General features: G+C 40.3%; 1 protein-coding gene across 1 annotated transcript in view; it reads right to left on the reverse strand.

Annotated features, from left to right (window-relative positions):
* The window catches only part of CACNA2D3 (calcium voltage-gated channel auxiliary subunit alpha2delta 3), a 901,045-nt gene that overhangs the window by 494,385 nt on the left and 386,586 nt on the right, over positions 1 to 20,074 (reverse strand). The window contains exon 5 of the mRNA XM_070359574.1: positions 4,740 to 4,902. Coding sequence (XP_070215675.1) covers positions 4,740 to 4,902 — 163 coding nt within the window. The remainder of the gene's footprint in view (positions 1 to 4,739; positions 4,903 to 20,074) is intronic.

The raw sequence follows: 20,074 nt of genomic DNA on the forward strand, positions 1-20,074 counted from the left end.
GAGTGAAGAATAAGATATAATGGAGGAAAGAGAAAGGCACACTCAATAAATGAATGGGGTTCTCAAGTGGGTAGACAGAGGTGAGAGGTGGGGATATGTCAGGAAGCATTTAACAGGAGGCTTCCTGTGTGCTGTTTGTATCTGTCAGGAATTCTCTGTTCCTTATTAATTCCTGAATATTCATGAATTAAGAGGAGAGGCAAGCCTCTCCAGGGGGCTGAGGAATCCAGGCATTTCCTTCATTAGTGTTTCTATATGGTGATAAGTACCCTCTTCCTTCTTGTGAACCATATGGTATAAGTGATTGTTTACAACTCTCTCTCTCTTTAATATGGATCACCTATGTTTTGTAAGTCTGGAATTTTCATCTTTATCTTTGCTGAGAATAACTACCTTGTAAGACAGTATATATGCCCACACCATGTTCATTAAAACACCTTTGCTCCATCAGAGCTCTGGTCCCCTTGTCTTTCTTTCTTTCTTTCTCGCTCGCTCTCTCTTTCAGGCTGATCCCCTGGAGCACAGAGGCTCTCTGAGTTCACTTTCCTGCCCGGGCTTCTAAGACCCTCTAGAGAAGGCGCTCTGCATCTTCACCCCATCGAGAGGGCGCCTGAGGCCTCTGTGAACAGAGCAAGTCCCATGTCAGGGGCTTTATTGGCTTTCTGTGTAAACCAAGGAATATCAGCCTCTTTCTCTCTCCTTTACTTTCTTATCGGTCCACTCCAGACCACCAGGTTCCAGTCCATTAAAGGACCTCAACAGGGATGAAGGGGTAGGTTACCAGCAGAGCATATTTCTTTCAAATACACATATAAAAACACACATACCCAGATACACACACACGTATATATTATGTAATAGGTACGTATGTGTACACGTACCTACATATGTGCTTGTGTAAATTTTATACCATTTCAGCCTAGAAATTACTTACAAGAGTTCAGCTTTATCTGAATCCACTGTCAGATTATCCTCAGTTCTCACAGAAGCATCCTGCACCCTGCTTTACTCATAGAGGATATGGAGTTCTTCATGGCTTTGAAAGGCAAGGGCAGCTAGTCTCCAAAGATGTCTTGACAGGTATAGCAAGACTAGTAGGCTGGAGATGCCAGAGGAGCCATTCAGCAAACATCGGCTGAAGAAGTTTCAGGAAGAAGCTGCTGCACATTTCTAAATACTTCAGGAATATGGCTCTTTGAATTCTCGTGGCTTGTAGGTCAGTTTACTGTCATGTCAGCAGCTTTGAACCTGCACTTTCTATCAGTGCCTTCGAGAAAGGCACCTCCAGCACAGAGGTGAACAGTGGCCTGGCTGAACAGCCTGGTCGCAAAAGGCCCAGCCCCAGAGGCAAAAAGAAGGCCGACCACAGAAAAGAGGTGGATTTCACCAGCAAGTTTCATCTACGCCTAGAAGTTATGCCCAGGAACACAGCATACAGCAGTGCATACGCAAGTATTGAACCACTCTGCTCCATGCACATGGGGGTTCAGGCTGCCAGGAGAGCATGGCCCCCTGTACTGGTTTCCTTCAGTGGGGCAAGATTTCTAACCCAAGAACTTCTCAGCTAGTGACCAAGCTTTGAGCATGTGTTTTTTGTACATGTCATCAATAACTAGATCTGAGCTGGAGGGCACTCTAAACATGAAATACATCTCTGCAACATGAAAAGAAAAAAGACTATTTGGGGCTGGTTTGAATTAGGTACAATGAGACAGGAATTTTCCCGAAGTCTCCTCTTCTGTTTCTTGGGCAGCTTACTCACTGCCTGGTGGAAACAAGACACAGGGAACTTTAGTCTATGACCCACAGCCTAGCTGGAGGACCACTGAATCTGAATGCTGGTGGTAGGCAGACACCATAAGGGCTGCTGAGGATGATTTTAAACGAAATTATATACCTCCATGACTCAAGAATCTGACTGTCTATTTGGATTCTGCCTAGCAAGCCCTGCGGTCTGTGTGATCAATGGCAGTGCTAGTCCCTGATGTGCTGTCACCATGGAAAGGTACAGTTATACCTTTAAGGCTCAAGGTGCAATTAAATATCTATAATGGTGCTAATAGTTCAAGCAACCTTCAAGCAGCTGCCGTATTTTAAAAGATCATTCTGAGCTGTTCTACGTCTGGAATTGCTCTGCAAAATCTGAACTTTTCCTCTTCCACTGAGAATGCATTTAATGCTGACAGGATGGTTCCCTTACAGCCTCACTGTACAAAAGGTGGTTTCCTTCTCAGCTGGCAGGATGCCTCTGAAGGATTAAACTCCACCTAACAAAGCTAAGCTCAATTCTCTAAGGCTTGCATTCTTAGGAATTTGCTCTCTGAGGAAGAGTCCAAAGTGAAGATTAGGTCACAGGATACAGTTCAATCCACAGCCCACTGAAGGCTACTTGGACTGACATCATTTTCTATAAGAGATAATGAAGACAAATGTGTGGCTGCTCACAGGAGCAAATGGTCAGGCCCCCTCTTCAGAGCTCCCACTGTCTTGGGCTTTTAGTAACTGTGGCCAGCAGATGACACACAGTATCCTATGATCTCTTTACCCGTCTGGTCCCTAAGTTCACTGTGAACTTCTCAAGGAAGGGGCTGCACCTGGTTCACCACAGAGGCTCCATTAACCATCAGAATAATTAATGGGACTTCCCTGGTGTCACAGTGGATAAGAATTTGCCTGCCAGTGCAAGGGATAGGGTTAGATCCCTGGTCTGGGAGGATTCCACATGCCATGGAGAAACTAAACCCATGAACCACACCTACTGAGCCCCTGTGCCACAACTACTGAATCCCGTGCACCCTAGAGCCTATGTTCCTCAACAAGAGAAGCCACCACAATGAGAAGCCCATGCACTGCAACAAAGAGTAAGCCCTGCTCTCTGCAACTACAGAAAGCCCATGCATAGCAACAAAGACTCAGAGCAACCAAAAATAATAATAAGTAAACAAATAAATAATTTAAAAAAGTAATGGATAGGTTATTGCCTCACAGAACATCAAGGATGGATAACAGGTCAACTAGGAAAGGGAGATATTAGATATCGAACCTCAAATGACAGGCATGAGAAGAATGCTTCAGAGATGCTGAGTGGGAAGTTCTTTAATCACTGACCACATTCTTTAAACAATAACCTAAAACAATTTAGAAATGTATATTCATGTTATTTCCCAATAATAATGATGACAACTAAGATGCAATAGGCACTTTCTATGAGCAACAGCTGAGCTGAGACTGCTTAGGCATCATTTCATATTCTCACAATAACCCCCCAAAGGAGGCAGTACCCTTATCCCTATTTTACAAAGAGGGAAACTGAGCCTCAGGGAGGCAAAGTTGCTTGCTGAGGATTATAGAGCCAGCAAGAGAAAGAGCAGGATCCAAGCCTTCTCTTCACACTGCATTCCTGAGATACTGAAACCAGATCCCAATATTTCTGAAATATCAATGGGACATAACACAGTCGATTTTTACTTTAAAAATGCCATGGCTTCCTGATTTATTTTGGGGGGAAGACAGTTCTTTGCTTAGGCTCCTCCTTGGTATGACAAAGCAGAGCAAACTCCTGCTCAGTAATGGTGAAGATGAGGAGGGTGATATCCTCAGTTAACCCCTTTGGACACATCATGCGTTTCATCCCTACAACACCCCATGATGTAGACACAGTTATTATCCATATCCTAGATACAAGGAAACTAAGGTCTAAAGAAAGGAAGTGGTCTCAGCCTTTCAAGGTCACAGCCAGTAAGAAGTGGAACTCAAAGTCTAACCAGCGGTCATCTGTTGCCAAAGCCCAATCCTTGGCTACTATTATCCCAATTCAAAGGGGCATATGGGAATTTGAGGAAAAGAACTCTAGAATCTATGAAAAAACTGGATTTGAGGAACACAGGCCTGGAAACATGGAGCTTCATTAGGATTCATTCTGCTTTGTATTCTAAGTGAAAGTCACTCAGTCATGTCCAATTCTTTGTGTACCCATAGACTATACAGTCCACGGAACTCTCCAGGCCAGAATACCAGAGTGGGTAGCCATTCCCTTCTCCAGGGGATCTTCCCAACCCAGGGATCGAACCCAGGTCTCCTGCATTGCGGGTGGATTCTTTACCAACTGAGTCACCAGGGACGCCTAAGAATACTGGAGTGGGTAGCCTATCCCTTCTCCAGGGGATCTTCCCGACACAGGAATGGAACCGGGGGTGTCCAGCATTGCAGGCAAACCACAACTAACTCCATGGCAATACCAGGAGCTCCAGACCCTCAAAATCATCATAAGGAAGGGAGGAAGAAGAGAAAAGGTCTGTACACTAGAAACCGCAGGTCCAATGTAGCTAACTGGTTTTGTAGCTTAAATGTTTTCTGAGAACACAGTCAATTTATATATTATCTACTGATTTACATATTACCTATGGTTGCTTTTGTGCCAAAACAGCAGAGCTGAGTAGTTGCAACAAAGGCTTTATGGCCTGCAAAGTCTAAGTAATTATTAATTATCTGGCCCTTTAAAGAAAAGTTTGCCAATTTATGGACTACAAGTTAAGAGGGCCTAATGCAACACGAACCAGAAAGCAAGCCTAGAGTCTCCAAGCAGAAGAGGCACACACTTCACCTATACTGCCAATGCTTGAAACACTGGGCTTATAACCGCATTTTTCAAAAAAGCACACTATCCCAAACGAGCCACCCCTGCCCCTCACACCCTCCCCTCATCACCCTCTTAAAAGACCAGCAGCAGTAAGTCTTACCTTTGTTGTACATGTTCGTTGGCACTTGGACGTCACTCAGACTGATGTTCACAGGCAGATTATTAAAATGGTCATTTGGGGCTAAGATGAATTCCTTCCCCAGCTCCAAAAAGTTCCCATCTTTGTCCCTTTCATTTATTAGCACGGCATTGAAGTATTCATACTGAAAGAGAAAGTAAAAAAAAAAAAACAAAACACACAACATGTGGCTTAGAGGAGAAGGCTGTGAACTCAGACCTGAGTATGGCTGACCTGGGTGGGCCATCCCCTACACTTGTGAATCTTAACTCTAGTCACATAATCTCTTTAAGCCTTTCACACCATCTATGGCTCTTTCTGCACTAGTGTAATATGGTAGCACTAGATAAATATTTCCCAGTGTCATTAAGTACTTTTGAAAAACAAATTTAAGAAGCTTCTCAGTACTTCCTTATATAAATATAGAGAAAACTGCACAAAAACATTTCAATTCTTTAAAGTTTGAAGACTGACTCTGCCCTTAATAACCCGAACTTTAAGTAGAAGGAGACTGGAAAACAACAAAAATTAAGTAAATATATAATATGTTAGATAGTCATATTTGCTTGGAGAAGGCAATGGCATCCCACTCTGGTACTCTTGCCTGGAAAATCCCATGGAAGGAGGAGCCTGGTAGGCTGCAGTCCGTGGGGTCGCTGAGTCGGACACCACTGAGCGATTTCACTTTCACTTTTCACTTTCATGCATTGGAGAAGGAAATGGCAACCCACTCCAGTGTTCTTGCCTGGAGAATCCCAGGGACAGAGGAGCCTGGTGGGGTGCCGTCTATGGGGTCGCACAGAGTCGGACATGACTGAAGCAACTTAGCAGCAGCAGCAGCAGCATATTTGCTATTCTAAGTGCTTCTCATTTGTTAACTTATTCACTTCTAACAACTCTAAGAACTAGGTTTTAAGAGTATTTTCAATTCACAAGTGAAGAAATTGAGGTAGAGAGAATTTCTGTATGTTGTCAAAAATTACACCACTGAGAAGCAGAAAGAGAATTAAAATACAGACAGTCTATTTCCAAAAACTGGGCACTTATCTGCTGCACAGTATTGCAAGATGGTGGATGGCAGGTGTGGTCATAACTATCAGATCAGCAATTTAAAACAAATGTAATTAATATGCTAAGGGAACTACTGGAAAAAGTAGAAAACAGGTAAGAAGAGATAGATAAGTAGAGAGACAAATATTCTAACGAACTATCAGAATGAAATGCTAGAAATCAAAAACACATAACAGAAATGAAGAACACTGATGGCTCACTTCCAGCTGAGACACAGCTGAGGAAATAATTCAGTGAGCCTGAAGCTATATCAGTAGAAACTTCTCAAACTGAAAAGCAAAGAAAAAAAAAAGGAAAAAAATAACAGAATCTTCAAAAACCATGGAACAATTACAAAAAGTATAACAGATGTGTAATGGGAATACCAGAGGAGGAGAAAGAGAAAAAAAGAACAGAAGAACTATTTGAAGTAATATTTCTAAAATTAATGACAAACAACAAACCCAATCCAAGAAGTCCAGGAAACATCAAGCATATGAATATTAAAAACAAACAACAACAACAACAACAAAAATACTATACCTGGACATGTCATATCCAAACTACAAAAACCAAGAAAAGAAATACTAAAGAAAGCCAGAAAGGGGGGAAAGCCGTACCTACGGAGGAACAAAGACAAGGATTACATCAACACTTCTGTTCAGAAAACAGAAGAGCAAGAAGAGAGTGACATGAAATAGCATTTGAAGAAAGACCTACCAACCTAGAATTTTGTGTCCAGCAAAATTATTCTTCAAAACTGAAAAATAAATAAAGACCTCTTCAGACAAATAAAAATTAAAGAAATTTTCTGCAAACAGACCTGCTTTGCAAAAAATGTTAAAAGCCCTTTAAAGGGAGGGAAACTATATACATCAGAAACCCTGATCTACATAAAGAAAAGACTGTTTTACAGAAGAAATAAATAAAAGAAAAATATTTAATTTTCTTATTCTTAACTGACCTCTCAGATAATAGTTTGATCAAAATAATAATGGCAACAAATTACTGGATTATACAAATTCATGGATAAGTGAAATGAATATCACAATGCTGAAGCTGAAACTCCAGTACTTTGGCCAGCTCACGTGAAGAGTTGACTCATTGGAAAAGACTCTGATGCTGGGAGGGATTGAGGGCAGGAGGAGAAGGATGAGATGGCTGGATGGCATCACTGACTTGATGGACGTGAGTCTGAGTGAACTCTGGGAGTTGGTGATGGACAGGGAGGCCTGGCGTGCTGTGACTCATGGGGTCGCAAAGAGTCGGACACGACTGAGCAACTGATCTGATCTGATCTGATCTGATGAAGAATAGGAGGGAGATATTGGGACTATTCTATCATAATGTCCCATACCATAATGTTCCATCCATGAAATGGTACGAGGTTATTTGACAGTGGACTTTTATTAGTTATAAATGTAAAATGCAAGCTATAAAACAACCTCTAACCCAATTTTTAAAAAGAAGTATAAATACTTAGGAAGAAAAAAAATACTAATATTATACTAAAAATATGATATGCTCAATTAAAACCAGACAAGGCATAAAAAGAGTAGAAGACAAAGAAAAGGGCAATGAATACAAAACAGTTATAAACATGGTACATATTAATCCAATCATATCAATAATCACTTTAAATGTGAATGGTCTAAACAGATTAGTTAAAAGAGACTGTCAAAGTGGAAAAAAAAATAAAAGCTGTCTACAAGAAACTCACCTTAAATATAAAGGACAAGTTGATTAAAAGTCAGGGGATAGAGAAAAATTTACCATGCTAACATTAATCAAAAGAAAGCCAGAGTGACGATATTAACTTCAGACAAAGCAGACTTCAAAGCAAGAAAAATTATCAGGAAAGAAACACTGGCATTACATAATGACAAAGGGGTCGATTCTCCAAGAATCGACAGTCTTTAACATGGATGCACCTAACAGAATATTAAAATATGTGAGGGAAAAATGGCAGAACTACAAGGAGAAACAGCTAATACTAAACACTATGAAACAAGCACTACTGAAGTTGAAGACTTCAGTACCCCCTCCATCAGTAACTGACAAATGTATCAGGCAGAATATTGTTAACAATTTGAACTGAACAGCACAACAACTGGACCTAACTAACTATAGGCTACTTCATCCAACAACAGCAGAATAAACATTTTTGTCAAGCTCACATAGAACATTCACTATGAAAGACCACATTCTGAGCCATTAAACACACTTTAACAAATTTAAAAGAATAGAAATCAGACAAAGTATGCTCTCAGATCACACTGAAATTAAACTATAAATCAACAACAGAAAGATAGCTGGGCAAATCCCCAAATATTTGGAGATTAAACAACATATTTCTAAATAACACATGGGTCAAAGAATAAGTCTCAAGAAAAATTTTAAACCAAATTAAAATCAAAATACAACTTCTCAAAATTTGCAAGATGCAGCAAAAGCAGTGTTTACAGGAAAAATTCCAATATATTTATTAGAAAAGAAAACAGATCTAAAATCAATCATCTAAGCTTCTTCTTTAAGAAAGTAGAAAATTAAATCCAAAGCAGAAGGAAAAAATATTTGTTTTAATTTTCCTAAATAGAAATCAATGAAATTGAAAATAGGAAATCAATTAAGAAAATCAATGACTCTGAGAACAAGATGGCAGAGAAGTAGGTGGATGTGGAGTAAATATCTCTCCATGGATACATCAGGAATACACCTTCAGACATAGAAGTGCATGCAGAACACCAGCTGAGAGTGGACAGGAGTACCTGACCAGCAGAAAAGAATACACAGACCCATGCAAAACTTTGTAGGACGAAGGAACTAGGGGAAAAAACAAGACTGTTCGTAGGACTGGACCTGCCCTTGGCCGGTGGGGGAACTGAAGCAGGGTTCCGATCCCCACACTGGGGCAACTGTCTGAGTCAAAGGAGACACATTTAAGGCTGAAAATGAACAACTGATCTGCGGCAGCCTAAATGGAATGAGAATCAGACAGTCCTTGCTGCAGCCGTACACACCCCAGACAGGGACGAAGATCCCCTGGAAAGTGCAGTGCCTGGGAGCTGGAGTTTAGGAATTATGGAGCAATTCCCAGGCAAGGGCTGCTGTTGACTGTGGAGAGACGGATCGAGGGAATGTGAGGGAGGAGACTGGTGGGAAATGCCTGTGGAGGAAAGCTGGGCAGCTATGGAAGCAAGGTGATACTGCAGAATCACGCATAGCGGGTGGAGCCATCACCATAGCCTCTCTCCCACAACACACCAGCATTGAGCACTGAACAATAGAGAGGCTGGCCCATCAAATGCCTGACGCACTGAACTACAGAGTAGGACCCCAACCAAGGTGCTCCTTTAAGTGACCGATGCAACGAACTGCAGAGTAGGATCCCAACCAGGTGGGCCCCGCTATGTGCCTGATGCACTGAACAGCAGAGAAGGATCCCAGGCAAGGAAGCCCCCTAAGTGCCTGAATAGGCAGAGATACGGAGAAAGACTGGCCAAAGAGGCCTTCTGATCGCCAACTACAAGAGGCTTGAAAAAAGACTCTGATAGGGCCATAACTCCTGCGGTGGAGGCAGTCCATGCCCTTGCACACTTGGCATCGCCAGGGTCCCCACAAGCCCAGCAGCTGCACCACCTTCACGTTCAACTCACTGGGGCAGAGCTGCCACAGGCTAAAACAGTCTTGCATGGGGTTGTTTGGGTAGTAGCCGACTCTGCGACCCTGTAGACTGTGGCCTGCCAGGCTTCTCTGTCAGGGAGGTGGGGGTTTTCCAGGCAAGAATACTGGAGCATACTGGCCAATTCTGGTTGCCATACCCTTCGAGAGCACAATATTTCCTGCTGTCCTAGCCGCCAACTCCCCTGAGTGCCTGGTGCTGCCAGAACCCCTGCGACCCAAGCAGCTGCACCACCTCCACACCTGGCTCTCACAGGGGCAAACCCAAGTCCTCCAGGGCAGCCTCAGGAGCAAACCCCAGTGGACGACTCACATGCAGAAGTGGGAATAAAACCACAATTGAAACCCAGGGGCAGACTAAGGAAGAAGACCCCAAACCCTCCCACCACTGCACAAGCTGCAGATTAAATCCACAAGATCAACTAGTCAGACTCTGTGTCTATGGAATATATAAAAGGTCATTGAGAGCTCCCACAAAAGAAAACGCACTAGTTCTGATAGCTGTGGACATTGGAGGCAAGAACACAGAGGAGTAGAACCAGATTAGAATCTGAGCTACCCTCACAGCAGGTCCAGAGATCAGCACAGTGTCAGAGGGTACCCCAGGGAAGTGAGGCAGACTCTGACTTCCAGCGAGGTACAGGACTCTGAAAGCAGTGACTTAATAATATGTGACTTAATAATGAAATAATAAGCATTTATTATTCTTATGTTTTGACTTGTTCTGTAGATTCTTTTGGAATCTTTTTTCCTTTTCCCCCCACCTCTGTTGTAGTTGTCAATTTTATTGGCACTATGAAGTCTAATTAAGCTTTTGAGCTTTTTTTTTTCTTTTTTTTTTTTTTTTTTTTTATGTCTTCTTTGGAGAAATGTCTATTTAGTTCTTTGGCCCATTTTTTGATTGGGTCATTTATTTTTCTGGAGTTGAGCTGTAGGAGTTGCTTGTATATTTTTGAGATTAGTTGTTTGTCAGTTGCTTCATTTGCTATTATTTTCTCCCATTCTGAAGGCTGTCTTTTCACCTTGCTAATAGTTTCCTTTGATGTGCAGAAGCTTTTAAGGTTAATTAGGTCCCATTTGTTTATTTTTGCTTTTATTTCCGATATTCTGGGAGGTGGGTCATAGAGGATCCTGCTGTGATGTATGTCAGAGAGTGTTTTGCCTATGTTCTCCTCCAGGAGTTTTATAGTTTCTGGTCTTACGTTGAGATCTTTAATCCATTTTGAGTTTATTTTTGTATATGGTGTTAGAAAGTGTTCTAGTTTCATTCTTTTACAAGTGGTTGACCAGATTTCCCAGCACCACTTGTTAAAGAGATTGTCTTTAATCCATTGTATATTCTTGCCTCCTTTGTCAAAGATAAGGTTTCCATGTGTGTGTGGATTTGTCTCTGGGCTTTCTATTTTGTTCCATTGATCTATATTTCTGTCTTTGTGCCAGTACCATACTGTCTTGATAACTGTGGCTTTGTAGTAGAGCCTGAAGTCAGGTAGGTTGATTCCTCCAGTTCCATTTTTCTTTCTCAAGATCGCTTTGGCTATTCGAGGTTTTTTGTATTTCCATACAAATTGTGAAATTATTTGTTCTAGCTCTGTGAAGAATACTGTTGGTAGCTTGATAGGGATTGCATTGAATCTATAAATTTTTAATTGTTGTTACAAACCTCTGCATCTATGTTGGGTTTTTGAAGTTCTGGGGAGTTTTCCTCTTTTTTTTTTTCTTCTCTGTTTAATTTTAATTTTTAATTTCTTTTTTTGATTTTAATTTTTATAACCTATCATTATTTTTTCTACATTACTTTGCTTGCTTTTCCTACTGTTCTTTTCCCTATGCAGTTAATCTTTAATATATATAAATCTTCTTTATCTACTTCTACTTAACTTTGCATATCTATTCTTTTTTCCTTCCCTCTCAACATATTTGTTAGTTTTATTTTCATTGCTTTATTCCACAATTGGCATCTTGCTTTAGTTTTGTTTTCCAGTTTGTGCTTTAGTTAGTTTTGTTAAGGTAGACATAACTTTTGGTTCCTTTAGTTTTGTTCTTAACTGATAAATATAATTTTTTGATTTCCTTTGTTCACTGGGTCATTCAACTGTACTTTACTTTTGTAGGACTGTATTGACTTTGCCGATGGGTGTGTATGTATATGTGAATATTCTATTATTTTAATTATTATTTGCCTGATTTTGTAACTGCCAATAGTCTGGGGTTCATCTTTGGTTTCTCGTTCTTGGATATTTGTTTTAATCTCACTTAATGCCATAACAAACCATTTGTGGAACCTTCATTCCTGACCAGAGATCAGGCCCTAAGCCTTTGCAGTGGGAGCACTGACTCAAAGACCCTAGACTACCAGAGAACTAACCCTAGGGGGTATCAAAAAGTGAGAACTCACAGAAACAAAACTACTGGAATACAAGACCCAGCATCACCCAACCACCAGTAGCACCCTATACAGGATGCCTCATCTAAACAACAAACAAAACAAAATACAAACACAATTATCAGCAGACTGGATTACCACCTCACTGAGCCTTGCCCATCAGAGGAAAAACAAACAAACAAAAACTCAGCACAAATCTCCCCCTATAGGAAGTTTACACAAACAACTGGATCAAGCTTCAGTTCAGTTCAGTTCAGTTCAGTTGCTCAGTCATGTCTGACTCTTTGCGACCCCATGAATTGCAGCACGCCAGGCCTCCCTATCCATCACCAACTCCCGGAGTTCACTCAGACTCATGTCCATTGAGTTGGTGATGCCATCCAGCCATCTCATCCTCTGTCACCACCTTCTCTTCCTGCCCCCAATCTGTCCCAGCATCAGGGTCTTTTCGAATAAGTCAACTCTTCGCATGAGGTGGCCAAAGACTGGAGTTTCAGCTTCAGTATCAGTCCTTCCAATGAACACCCAGGACTGATCTCCTTTAGGATGGACTGATTGGATCTCCTTGCAGTCCAAGGGACTCTCAAGAGTCTTCTCCAACACCACACTTCAAAAACACCAATTTTTCCATGCTCAGCCTTCTTCACAGTCCAACTCTCACATCCATACATGACCATTGGAAAAATCACAGCCTGGACTAGATGGACCTTTGTTGGCAAAATAATGTCTCTGCTTTTGAATATGCTATCTAGGTTGGTCATAACTTTCCTTCCAAGGAGTAAGCGTCTTTTAATTTCATGGCTGCAACCACCATCTGCAATGATTTTGGAGCCCAAAAAAATAAAGTCTGAAATTTCTTCCACTGTTTCCCCATCTACTTCCCATGAAGTGATGGGACCAGATGCCATGATCTTAGTTTTCTGGATGTTGAGCTTTAAGCCAACTTTTTCTCTGTCCTCTTTCACTTTCATCAAAAGGCTCTTTAGGTCCTTTTCACTCTCTGCCATAAGGGTGGTAACATCTGCATATCTGAGGTTATTGATATTTCTCCCAGCAACCTTGATTCCATCTTGTGCTTCTTCCAGCCCAGCATTTCTCATGATGTACTCTGCATAGAAGTTAAATAAGCAGGGTGACAATATATAGCCTTGACATACTCCTTTTCCTATTTGGAACCAGTCTATTGTTCCATGTCCAGTTCTAACTGTTGCTTCCAGACCTGCATATAGGTTTCTCAAGAGGCAGGTCAGGTGGTCTGGTATTCCCATCTCTTTCAGAATTTCCCACAGTTTATTGTGATCCACACAGTCAAAGGCTTTGGCATAGTCAATAAAGCAGAAATAGATGTTTTTCTGGAACTCTCTTGCTTTTTCCATGATCCAGCAGATGTTGGCAATTTGATCTCTGGTTCCTCTGCCTTTTCTAAAACCAGCTTGAACATCTGGAGGTTCACAGTTCACGTATTGCTGAAGACTGGCTTGGAGAATTTTGAGCATTAATTTACTAGTGTGTGAGATGAGTGCAATTGTGCAGTAGTTTGAGCATTCTTTGGCACTGCCTTTCTTTGGGACCAAGCTTAGGAGGGCAGAAACCAAAAGGAAGAAAGAATTCAACCTTGAAGCCTGGGAAAAGGAGATGTTAAACACAATAAGCTAAAAAAAATAATAATGAAAAGGAAGAGAAATATTACACAAATAAAGGAACAAACTAAAAAAACACAGAAGTCCAAATAAATGAAGAGGAAATAGGCAAACCACCTGAAAAAGAATTCAGAATAATGATAGTAAGATGATCAAAAACCTTGAAAAAAAATAGAGAAAATGCAAGAATCAATTAACAAAGACCTAGAAGAATTAAAGCGGAGAAGGCAATGGCACCCCACTCCAGTACTCTTGCCTGGAAAATCCCACGGACGGAGGAACCTGGTGGGCTGCAGCCCATGGGGTCACTAAGAGTCAGACACTACTGAGCGACTTCACTTTCACTTTTCACTTTCATACATTGGAGAAGGAGATCAACTCTGGGATTTCTTTGGAAGGAATGATGCTAAAGCTGAAACTCCAGTACTTTGGCCACCTCATGCAAAGAGTTGACTCATTGGAAAAGACTCTGATGCTGGGAGGGATTGGGGGCTGGGGGAGAAGGGGATGACAGAGGATGAGATGGCTGGATGGCATCACTGACTCGATGGACGTGAGTCTGAGTGAACTCTGGGAGTTGGTGATGGACAGGGAGGCCTGGCGTGTTGCGATTCATGGGGTCACAAAGAGTCAGACATGACTGAGCAACTGAACTGAACTGAACTGACATTGGAGAAGGAAATGGCAACCCACTCCAGTGTTCTTGCCTGGAGAATCCCAGGGACGGGGGAGCCTGGTGGGCTGCCATCTATGGAGTCGCACAGAGTCGGACACTACTGAAGCAACTTAGCAGCAGTAGCAGCAGAATTAAAGAATAAACATGCAGAGACAACACTATTACTGAAATTAAAAATACTCTAGAAGGAATTACTAACAAAATATCTAAAGCAGAAGAACGAATCAGTGAGCTTGAAGATATATTGGTGGAAATAACTTCTGAAGAGCAAAATAAAGAAAAAATAATGAAAAGAACTGAGGATAGTCTCAGAGACCTTTGGGACAATATCAAACTCACCAACATTTGAATTATAGGGGTCCCAGAAGAAGAACAGAAAAAGAAAGGGTATGAGAAAAATCTTGAAGAGATTATAGTTGAAAATAGTCAATCTAGTCCAAGAGGCACAAAGAGTCCCATACAGGATAAACCCAAGGAGAAACAAGCCACAACACATATTAATCAAACTAACCAAGACTAAACACAAAGAAAGAATATTAAAAGCAGCAAGAGAGAAGCAACAGGTAACATACAGGGGAAACCCCACATGCTTAACAGCTGATCTTTCAGCAGAAACTACAGGCCAGCAGGATATATTTAAACTACTGAAAGGGAAAAATTCTACAACCAAGTTTACTCTACCTGGCAAGGATCTCATTCAGAAGTGATGGAGAAATCAAAGTTTTTCAGATAAACAAAAGTTAAAAGAATTCAGTACCACCAAACCATCTTTACAACAAATGTTAAAGGAGCTTATATAGTCAAGAAATACAGAGAAGAAAAATATCTACAAAATCAACCGCAAACAATTGAGAAAATGGCAATAGGAACATATATATCAATAATTACTTCAAATGTAAATGGATTAAATGCTCCAACCAAAACACACAGACTGGCTGAATGGATAGAATAACAAGACCCATATATATGCTGTCTATAAGAAACAGACTTCCGACCTAAAGACACATTAGATGGAAAGTAAGAGGATGGAAAAATATATTTCGTGCCAATGGAAAGCAAAAGAAAGCTGGAGTAGCAATACTCATATCAGACAAAATAGACCTTAAAATAAAGATTAAATGCGATAAGGTAGTACACTACATAATGATCAAGGGATCAACCCAAGAGGAAAACATAACAATTGTAAATATCTAAGCATCCAACACAGGAGCACATCAATACATGAGACAAATACTAACAGACATAAAAGGAGAAATTGACAGTAACATAATAATAGTAGGAGACTTTAACACCCCAGTCACACCAATGGACAGATCATCAAAACAGAAAACAAATAAGGAAATACAAATCTTAAATGAAACTTTAGATGAGATGGATCTCAATGATATCTTCAGGACATTTCATCCAAATGCAGAAGAATACACCTTCTTCTAAAGTGCACAAGGAATATTCTCCAGGATAAACCACAAATCTCTTGGTTAACAAATCAAACTCAATAAATTTAAGAAAACTGAAATCATATCAACATCTTCTCCAACCACAATGCCATGAGACTAGATATCAATTACAAGAAAAAAACTGTAAGAAACACAAACACATGGAGATTAAACAACACGTTTCTAAATAACCAACAGGTTCCTGAAGAAATCAAAAGGGAAATCAAAAAATTTCTAGAAACAAATGACAATGAAAACAGGACTACTCAAAACCTATGGGATGCAGCAAAGGCAGTCCTAAGAGGGAAGTTTATAGCCATACAATTCTACCTCAAGAAACAAGAAAAACACTGAATAGACAACTTAACTTTACACCTAAAACAATTTGGAAAAGAAGAACAAAAAAAAAAATTAGTAGAAGGAAAGAAATCATAAAGATCCAAGTAGAAATAAATGAAAAAGAAATGAAAGAAACAATAGTAAGGATTAATAAAACTAAAAGCTGGTTCTTTGAGAAGATAAACAAAATTGACAACCTTTAGCCAGACACATCAAGAAAAAAAGAGAGAGGAATCAAATCAATAAAATCAGAAATGAAAAAGAAGAGATTACAACAGACAATGCAGAAATGCAAAGGATTTTAAGAGACTATTATGAACAACTATATGGCAACAAAATGGATAACCTGGAAGAAATGGACAGATTCTTAGAAAAGTACAGTCTTTCAAGACTGAACCAGGAAGAAATATAAATTATAAACAACCCAATTACAAGCACTGAAATTGAAGCTGTGATCAAAAATCTCCCAAAAAACTAAAGCCCAGGACCAGATGGCTTCACAGGAGAATTCTGTCAAACATTTAGAGAACAGCTAATGCCTATCCTTCTAAACTTTTTCAAAAAATTGCAGAGGAAGGAACACTTCCAAACTCATTCTACAAAGCCACCATCACCCTGATACCAAAACCAGACAAAGACAACACAAAAAAAGAAAACTACAGACCAATTTCACTGATCAACATAGATGAAAAAATCCTTAACAAAATTTTAGCAAACAGAATTCAGCAACAAATCATAAAGCTCATACACCATGATCAAGTTGAGTTTATTCCAAGAATAATATACACAAATCAATCAATGTGATACACCATATTAACACACTGAAAGAGAAAAACCATATGATAATCTCAATAGATGCAGAAAAAGCCTTTGACAAAATTCAGCACCCACTTATGATTAAAACTCTTCAAAAAATGGGCATAGAAGGGATTTTCCCCAACATAGTAAAGGCCATATATGATAAGCCTACAGCAAACATTATTCTCAATGGTGAAAAACTGAAAACATTCCCCCTAAGATAAGGAACAAGACAAGAGTGTCCATTTTCACCACTATTATTCAACATAATTCTGGAAGTCCTAGCTACAGCAATTAGAGAAGAAAAAGAAAAAAAAAGGAACCCAGATCAGAAAAGAAGAAGTAAAGCTCTCACTGTTTGCAGATGACATGATACTGTACATAGAAAAGCCTAAAGATACGATCAGAAAATTACTAAAGCTAATCAATGAATTTAGCAAAGTTGCAGGATACAAAGTAAATACACAGAAGTCACTTGGATTTCTATATACTAACAATGAAAAATAAGAAAGAGAAATTAAGGAATCAATCCAATTCACCATTGCAACAAAAAGAATAAAACATCTAGGAATAAACATACCTAAGGAGACAAAAGAACTGTACACAGAAAATTATAAGACACTGATGAAAGAAATCAAAGATGACATTAACAGATGGAGAGATACTCCATATTCCTGGGTAGGAAGAATCAATATTGTGAAAATTACTATACTACCAAATGCAATCTACAGATTCAATGTGATCCCTATCAAATTACCAACGGCATTTTTCACAGAACTAGAACAAAAAAATTCAAAATTCATATGGAAACACAAAAGACCCCGAATAGCCAAAGCTGTCTTGAGAAAGAAGAATGTAACTGGAGGAACCAGCCTTCCTGACTTCAAATTATACTACAAAGCTACAGTCATCAAGACAGTATAATACTGGCACAAAAACAGAAATATAGACCAACAGAATAAGATAGAAAGCCCAGAAATAAGCCCATGCACCTATAGGTGCATTATTTTTTTAAAAGGAGGCAAGCATATACAATGGGGCAAAGACAGCCTCTTCAATAAATGGTGCTGGGAAAACTGGACAGCTACATGTAAAAGAATGAAATTAGAACACTTCCTAACACCATATGCAAAGATAAACTCAAAATAGATCAAAGACCTAAATGTAAGACCAGAAACTATAAAACTCCTAGAGAAAAACAAGCAGAAAACTCAAAGACATAAATCAAAGCAAGATCCTCTATGACCCACCTTCTAAAGTAATGGAAATAAAAAAAAGTAAACAAGTGGGACCTGATTAAATGTAAAAGCTTTTGAACAGCAAAGGAATTATAAGCAAGGTGAAAAGACAACCCTCAGAATGGGAGAAAACAATAGCAAATGAAACAATTGACAAAGGATTAATTTCCAAAATATACAAGCAGCTCATACAACTGAATACAAGAAAAACAAACAAACCAATCAAAAAGTGGGGAAAAGTCCTAAACAGACATTTCTCCAAAGAAGACATACAGATGGCTAAAAAAAACATGAAAAGATGCTCAACATCACTCATTATTAGAGAAACACAAATCAAAACCACAATGAGATATTACCTCATACCAGTCAGAATGGCCATCATCAAAAAGTCTACAAACAATAAATGCTGGAAAGGGTGTGGAGAAAAGGAAATGCACTTGCACTGTTGGTGGAAATGTAAAGTGATACAGCCTCTATGGAACACGGTAGGGAGATATCTTAAAAAAGTAGGAATAAAACCACCCTGTGACTGAGCAATCCCACTCCAAGGCATATACCCCGAGGAAACCAAAATTGAAAAAGCCACATGTATCCCATTGTTCACTGCAGGACTATTTACAATAGCTAGAACATGGAAGCCGCCTAGATGTTCATCGACAGATGAATGGATTGAAACATGTATAATATCATATAAGAAACGAATCGCCAGTCCAGGTTTGATGCAGGATACAGGATGCTTGGGGCTGGTGCACTGGGATGACCCAGAGGGATGGTACGAGGAGGGAGGTGGGAGGGGGGTTCAGGATGGGGAACATGTGTACACCCGTGGTGGATTCATGTTGATTTATGGCAAAACCAATACAATATTGTAAAGTAATTAGCCTCCAATTAAAATAAATACATTTAAATTAAAAAAAAAGAAGTTGTGGTACATATACACAATTGAATATTACTCAGCCATAATGTGTTCCCAAAAGCAACACATTTGAGTCCGTTCTGATGAGGTACATGAATCTAGAACCTATTATACAGAGTGAAGTGAGCCAGAAAGAGAAAGTAAATATCGTATTCTAATGCACACATATAGAATCTAGAAATATGGTACTGAAGAACTTATTTACATGGCAGCAATGGAGAAATGAACATAGAGAATAGATTTATGGGAGGCGATCCTAAGATGGTAGAGGAATAGGATGGGGAGACCACCTTCTCCCTCACAAATTCATCAAAAGATCATTTGAATGCTGAGCATATACCACAAAACAACTTCTGAACACTGGCAGAGGATACCAGGCATGCAGAAGGGTCTTCGATTAGAGGTTCAGGACAAAATATAAAAGATAAAAGCAGAGACAAAAGAGTTAGGCATGGAGACCTGTTCCGGGGAGGGAGTCATAAAAGAGGAGAAGTTTCCAAACACCAGGAAGCCCTCTTACCGGCGGGTGTGTGGGGAGTTCTGGAATCTCAGAGAGCAACATAACCGGGAGGAAAAAAAATAAAATAAAACCCACAGATTATGCGCCTAACTGCAACTTCCAGCAGAGAAGTAGCCCAGACGCTCTCTCTCATTCGCCACCAGCCAGAGGGGCCTGAACAGGGAGGTGCGGGCTGCATTGCTTAGGGTAAGGATGGGGCCTGAATGCCCTGAGGACAATCAGAGAGAGAACTTTCCTGCAAAAAGCTCTAACCTGAGGCACTGCTGGGCCACTCACAGAAGAAAGGACTGAGCCAATACCAGAGGACAGCTAGCCTACAGTGCACCGGCCCATCCCCTGCAGGAGGCGGGCAACAGCCAGATCCAGAAGGTGAGGGGCAAACTCAGCCCCAGAGATGGCATCCTCTAAACTGTGAGGAGGCTTCCAGATGCTAACCAAGTCTTCCTGGGATCCTGGATGGTTGACATCCGCCAGGAGGGTCGCAGCCAGAGATCAGCTCCCCAGAGGAGACACACGGCACACCTGAGATAGTGCTCCCACTGTACACCCAGGAAACCGAGTGGCTGGGACAAGGGAGGTGGTAAGATGCACCACCCACCTGGGGAGTGTGCACTTGTCAAGCACCTGGTCGCCTGAG

This window comes from Bos mutus, chromosome 22, assembly GCF_027580195.1.
Source record: "Bos mutus isolate GX-2022 chromosome 22, NWIPB_WYAK_1.1, whole genome shotgun sequence".
NCBI lineage: Eukaryota > Metazoa > Chordata > Mammalia > Artiodactyla > Bovidae > Bos > Bos mutus.